Genomic DNA, 7,427 nt, shown 5'->3' with positions numbered 1-7,427 from the left:
CGATTAATTGGACTCGGAATCGATAATCGAAAAGATTGGAACTATTTGGGGTATCGAAATCGGTGTCGGAATCGGTGTCGGAATCGGAAATGTTTGTGCTTACTTTCCGATATCAAAAAGAATTTATTTTATTTTTTTAAATTGTTTGGCTTACAACTTAATTTGCCATTTTTAAATGATAAAATTGTAAACATTTATTAATTTTATGTTAACATTAAAACAGAAATCTAGAGATCACCACACTCGTTACAAATGCAGTCTTACATTTGCGAAAATATATTATATGTTTTTTTAACGATAACCCGAAGATTAACAACCCAATGGCCGAGTTTAAAAAAAAAAAATCAGAATCGATAATTGTATCGTAATCCGGGAAAAATATTGGAATCGTTCCATCACTAATATATATTCTGTGGCACCTTTAGATACTAAAGATTCTGCTACGAAAAATGAGAAAATATTCCGGATATACGAGTGACACAAATTTTAAAATCTGTTTAAAATCAGGGTTTTATTCGATTTTTTTTTTATTTCTGAAAATATTTTTGTTGATTTTTATCTGGAAAACATTTTTAGTTGGACTTGAATTTACCCCCCCCAATGAAAATCTAATATATAAAAGGCGATATGTCTGTCTGTCTGCTCGTCTGTTTGTCTGTCTCTTCATATTTTCCAACTCTATCTCCTTCGAAACTAAAAGTCGCAGAGCGTCGTTATGAGCCCCATATGATTTGATTTTTTTTATTTAGGTCTTTATAGGTCTTTAGCCTGTTAAAATTGTTTTTAAGTGGTCCAAATGGGTCAAAATTGAAAAAAAGTTAAACATTTTATCCCTTCATCTTAGTTTATTTTTAACTTTTAATCTGTTTATATGCGTGTCACGTTGGTACCATGGTGACATCCCCAGCTTTGAATTCTACAGTTTCGGTTTCGATTATAGATGATGGCACTTAAATACTTTTTCTTACATTTGAAATCACGACTCTATCACGACTCTATAAAAATATATACGAAATCTGGAGAAATTAAAATATCATATTTAAGCGTATTTTACGACCGGGCAAAGCCGGGTTTCCCCCTTAGGTATATTAAAGATGGAAAAATTTATGTACCCATTACAATTTTTACCATATTTAAAGAATGTAGAGTAAAGAATGATTTTCTGTTATAATTTTTATCATACTCCCCCTAGAATTTTCGCAAAGGTAGAGTTTTGTGTTATCATTTTTCTTAGAAATTGCAAATTATCTGTAAGAAAGCAAAGAATCTAATTTATAAGCGTTACGTAAAGTTCGGACATCACCTCACTCGAAATGTAAGGTTCTGTATTTTCGTATCTATTTTTTAAAAATTTTAGTATTACAGTATGTTCTAATATATACTTCATTTACGGGCATCAACGGTTACGTATTATTTTGTTCTTATTTTATTCTGGTTTTATCTTCATTAAAAAAATAATAGAGTTTTTTTTATAGGGTATGGAACGGATTAGACGATTTACGTGTTAAAAAGCCTTTCAGAATACAAAAATTTCAAGATATGAAAGCTAAGCCGAAACCAATTAATTTCATTTTGTATCTAGAAGCTCCTATATATATATATATATATATATATATATATATATATATATATATATATATATATATATATATATATATATATATATATATATATTATATATATATATGTATATATATGTATATATATATATATATATATATATATATATGTATATATATATATATATAAAAGTTGAGACAAACGTATATATATATATATATATATATATATATATATATATATATATATATTTGTCTCAACTTTTTCAATGTTCTTCCTTGGAAGAGATTAGACGACATTTCTATGATCAATCATATATATATATATATATATATATATATATATATATATATATATATATATATATATTTATATATATATATGTATATATATGTATATATATATATATATATATATATATATATGTATATATATATATATATAAAAGTTGAGACAAACGTATATATATATATATATATATATATATATATATATATTTGTCTCAACTTTTTCAATGTTCTTCCTTGGAAGAGATTAGACGACATTTCTATGATCAATCAGTTTGTCTATATTTTGCCCGAACAGTTCTTTATAGTCTGATTCAATTCCTTTTTTCTCTGTTTCAACTTGAGTTGTAGGTTGATGATTAACGTTATCCCCTAAAACTTGTTCGACATTGACCTTCCGATTGACATTTAAATCTGCGCTTTCTGGTTGAGCCGATCTTCCGTTGAGTGAATTACCACCCGTTTGTTTCTGCCATTCGAGTTTGTCCTGCGAGAGAACATTTGATCCTTTTCTACTATCAAACAGATTCGACTGTTTTTGCAACGGGTGTCTTTGCTGTTCAAGGTTAACACGATTATTAGGAACAGCTTGAGGTGCCAACTTATCAACAGGAACCCTTTCTTGATTCTGGGACGCTCCATATTTTGGTATTGTATTGCCCACTGTTCTGTCTTTGGTTCCAGACAATTTGTTAGATACATAACCGTTTAGTTTTGGCAGTAAACGGCTTTTAAAGAACGGAACTTTTACAGGTTGCTGTCTTGAAGGATTATTCTGAAGGGGTAACGCCCCCTTTTGGCTATTGTATTGGACATTATTTTGGAGTTGATTCCTTTTATACTTGAGCAATTCTGCTAACAAATCTTTTAGTATATCCTTTTTTAATGCACTTATATTCTCTGATTGAGGTCTTAACATTCCTCTGCTAGTACTTCCGTTTTGACGATGTAAAATCTGATTTTTCTGATAGTTAGCGTTAATTGAAGAATCTTTGTTGAGAATGTTTTGGTTAGCACTGCCAATAATCGGGCTAACCTTGTTATGAATATTTTCTTTCTGATTTTGAAGTGCTTGGATTTCAGTTAGTTGCTGTAATGGCAATTTTGTTGATAAATTATCTCCAGGGTGATAAACTTGAGTTGAGTGACTATTTATAACTGCTTCCCTGTTTTCGGGGTTTGTAAAACGGCTTTCAGCATCCAACAAGAGTTGGTTTATCTGATTTGCTTTGATATATGGTGTGCTCGTCTGGCTGAACGTTTTTGGTAATAACGTATTATTCGAAAGGAGGTAGTCTTTTGAGTTACCAAGTTTCACATTCTGGTCAGAAACATTTTTGCTCTGTAGAAACGCTTCTGGTAGGTCTTTTTGCAGAAGTTTATTCTTGGTCCCGTTTATTTGTGTTTCAGAGATTTTGTCACGTGGCAGATTGGCAATCACCGGGTTACGATGTCTGCTTATTGATGGAAACCAAAGCGAACCATCGTTGCGGTTGCCCTTGGATGTCACTCCTTGAAGCAAATTTGAACTGACTAATTCTTTATCACCAAGCTTATTCAACATACCTAATTTGTTCTGATTCGATTCTGAGCCATTTATCGTCACATTTGTCGCTTGTTGTTCCACAAGATTCACTGTATCATTGTTGTTTATTTCCAAATTATTTCTATCGTTCTCGTCATTATTTGTAAACGAACTCTTTTTAGATTGGTCAGAATCGACCGATTCCGGATGATATATCTTTTTAGTATAAAAGCTGCCGTGTACGTAATAATTGATTTTGCCTTTGTGTAGTTTCCTGTGATTTAAGTATATTCCCGAATTACCGTTTCGGGAGATGAGACCGACGCTGAAGGTGACCATGATGAAGAGCCAAAAGATGATGAGCCCGGAAAAGAAGAGCTTCCATTGTTTGAATAAACGCATCTTTATCTTAGAAATTACGTCCGTTCTTGTGTGGTACATTTTGAGTCTTGTAGAATTACTCAAACCAATTCCTGGAGATAAAGACAGAAAAATTCCTTACATTAGAAAAAAAGATTTAAACAACACACACACACACACACACACACACACACACACACACACACACACACACACACACACACACACACACACACACACACACACAAACACACACACATGTACATATAAGGATTAAAAGAAAAAATACAACACAAACTTAACGCAATCTCATTATAAATTTATTTCAATCTTGTGCGGGCTTCATCAGACGAGACGAACTAGACAGGTCTGTAGCTGAGGTAAAAGTTCTGACTAGTTCGTCTCGTCCGATGAGGACCGCAATAGGGTTGAAATAAATTCATAATGAGATTGGGCTAATTTTTGTAGGAATATGTTTTGGACCATTATGTATGCTCTGCTCCACATTGAGCTCTCATACTTTTGATATCCTACAGCAACTAGTTGTTCTCTATATTTATACACACAAACACAGGAATATATATATATATATATATATATATATATATATATATATATATATATATATATATATATAATTAGTTTTTTTTGAAAAAGAAATCCAGTAGAGTGCTCAATTAAAAGGAAAATCCGAAAAATAAGAGCGTATATGCGTGTATATATATATAATATATATATATATATATATATATATATATATATATATATATATATATATATATATATATATATATATATATATAACAGTAGATGTATTTGTGTGTAAATATTTAATAGATAAACTCTTAACCTACTGGTCCCATAACACTGAAATTAACAAAAAATAATTATACACCAAGGATGGTTTATAATGAGTAAAATCTTTATTTGTGTTGATGAATAACGCGTACAGTCGTATCTCGGCAAATTGAAATACAGAATGTCCATTTCAACTGGCCGATATGTTTTTACTTCTTTCTGTGCATGCTCACATAAAATTCATTTCGCAAAGTGTGTTAATATTTAGACTTTATTATCGTTCTCTCTATAACAACATTATTAGAAAACGCGGCTGAACGTTAAATGTTTTGGTTTCAATTCTTGCTGATGGCACTAAGTAATTTAAAAAAAAACTTTTGTCATCATGTCTTTGCATTAATAAATACAGCGGAATCAAAATATTTATTTACAGGCTTGGAAAATAAAACTTTTCTTTTTAATTTCTTACAGGTTTTTAACTTTTTTTTAAAAGACGATAAATATTTCTTAACACTTATTTATTTTTGTCGGAAATTCCTCACGAACGAAGACAAAATTCAATGAAAAAAAATTCATACTTTCCTTAAGTAAATTATTTTGATACAGAGGGCAAATTCTAAGTACAGAAAAGCTTACTTAGGCTAATGTCAGATTTCTGCATTTCTTTTCTTCTCTCATTTTTTCCAAGTAATACGTAAATATTGCTCAAGATTCTGAAATTTGAAATATTTATAGTCTAGCCTAACTTTAATAATGTTTTTTTTCATGGAGTTCACCACTTATCAAGGCCCAATGACCACTCGGGGATAAGGGTTATTGTGTGTACAGTAATCAAGGGGATAGTATAGCAATAGTATTGGAGAATTGATAAGGTGTCATTACTTAGGGGGGCGGTTCATCAAGAATTTGTTTGTGTTGGACTTGAAGACATCCAGGTTGAAATCGGGAGGGAAACAGTCAAGCGGAACAGAGTTCCACAGGCGTGCAGTTCTAAGAAAGAAGTTTTCTTCATGGAATCTACGTTTTGATTTAGGCACAGATAGGGAGTGGGGAAAATTTTTGACGGTGGTTTCAGCTAGTCGGATGTTTTTTGAAAAAGATTGGCGAGGGGGGACCAGAGAATGGAGCTCAGACGAGCACTTGCCATAGAAATAACGATAGAACAACGACAGGCTCGCAACGTCTTTTCTGTGGGAAAGAGGTTGCAGGGTAGAGAAAAGGGCATCCCCCATTAAGCTATGAAGTCTATTTCGTACTCTGTCAAGGCAGGATAGGCTGTTTTTAGCAGCTCCCGCCCAGATGTAGCAGCAGTACTCCATCTTTGGACGTACTTGACTCTTATATAGATAGAGAATTGCATCATTAGTGAGATATCTTCTGGAGCGGTAGAAGGATCCCACCATTTTCCCAGCGACCTTGGCTACAGACTTGATGTACGTGTTCCATTTAAGATCAGGTGTAAAGGTCAAACCCAGAAGCTTATCAAAACATGGGGCCTCCCCTAGACGAGAGCCGTCCATTTCAATTGATGCCAGATGGGGATCAGAACGTTTATGATGTAGAGATAGGAGCTTGGTCTTAGATGCATTAAAGGTAACCAGTCACCTCTTTTCCCACTGTACCACGCGCTCAAGATCAGAGGAGAGAGAATGTTATTTTTCTTTTAATCAAATGATTACTCCTCTTTCTTTTAGACAATTTTCTTTTCATTAAATAACTTCTCACCTTTTCTATAAATAATTTCTCCTTTTCTTTTTTGTAAAAACGTAAATACTAATGTAATCCCTGGCAGTCATTTTATTTTCACAAGCGAATAGTTAGTAATGTGCACGTGTGTAACTGAATATCACAGTTAACAAAACGTTATAGTCTGCAATAAGTGGTTTATCTCTCAAACAAAATGCTGCTGTCCTTAGGAACCGAATGTTTGATTTGGTCCCAATTTCTTATTTACACTTAAAATGTGATATGAAAATCCGGCACTTCTGCAATACTGCTTGGTAATCACATTTTTGTTTTTCAGTTTGGGGAATATTATTATGAGGACACATCTATTTTATGATCAGTCGGTTGCACTTTCCTAAAATCACCTTATTTTAATTGGCACTGGTTCAATACCATTGAATAAAGATCTTCAATTGTATAAATTACCACGTGGCCAGACGGTAAATTCAATTGATGATCAGATGACTAATATCTAAATTTCCGTAAGGTTGGATAATTTCGTAAAAGAGCACGCTTAGCCCCTTGAAATGATACTGTTGATATGATAAATTATAATTTTTTGCAAGAGTTATCAATCCATTGATTGTGTTATTAATGAAGACCAGGCGAATTTCTTGTAGAGTTCATTACAACCGCCTGGAATGCCACATCATAACCTGATGTTGAAGGAAGGAGCTCCACTTATATTATTAAGGAATCTTGATCCACCTAAACTGTGTAACGGCACACAGTTAGGAATAATATCTGTGAAAACTAATGTTCTAGAAGCCATTATAATAACTGGAAATTTTAAAGGCGAAACTGTGACAATTCCTCTGGTATCCCTTATTCTTTCTGACATGTCATTTCTGTTCAAATGTTTACAATTCCCAATAAAAATTAGTTTTACCATGTTTATGCATAAAGCTCAATGAAAATCCCCTCAAAGTTGCTGACTTAATATTCAGACACCTTGCATTTCCATGGCCAGTTGTATGTTGGTTGCTCACGAATTAGTAGTCTTGAAAAACTCAACATTTTCACAACTATTAGAGGTCACACCCACAATGTTGTTTATGCAGAGGTTCTTAAAAATTAATGCTACACGTACATTTACCATTGCTTGAAACTAAAATTTAATTATTCCATTAACAAAATCGATTACTAATATAATCTTTATACATATTGTACAT

General features: G+C 32.4%; 1 protein-coding gene across 1 annotated transcript in view; it reads right to left on the bottom strand.

The window, feature by feature from the left end:
• Positions 1-2,036: 2,036 nt before the first annotated feature.
• Positions 2,037-7,427, bottom strand: part of LOC145277524 (uncharacterized) — a 38,231-nt gene continuing 32,840 nt past the window's right edge. Inside the window, exon 2 of the mRNA XM_080128965.1 lies at positions 2,037-3,845. Within this exon, the coding sequence (XP_079985091.1) occupies positions 2,095-3,813 (1,719 nt within the window). The 5' untranslated portion in view covers positions 3,814-3,845 and the 3' untranslated portion in view covers positions 2,037-2,094. The remainder of the gene's footprint in view (positions 3,846-7,427) is intronic.

This window comes from Euprymna scolopes, chromosome 6 (genome assembly GCF_053919585.1).
Source record: "Euprymna scolopes isolate OS-2025 chromosome 6, ASM5391958v1, whole genome shotgun sequence".
Taxonomy (NCBI): Eukaryota; Metazoa; Mollusca; class Cephalopoda; order Sepiida; family Sepiolidae; genus Euprymna; species Euprymna scolopes.
Note: the sequence above shows the minus strand (reverse complement) of the source record. Positions and strands in the feature narration are given on the sequence as shown.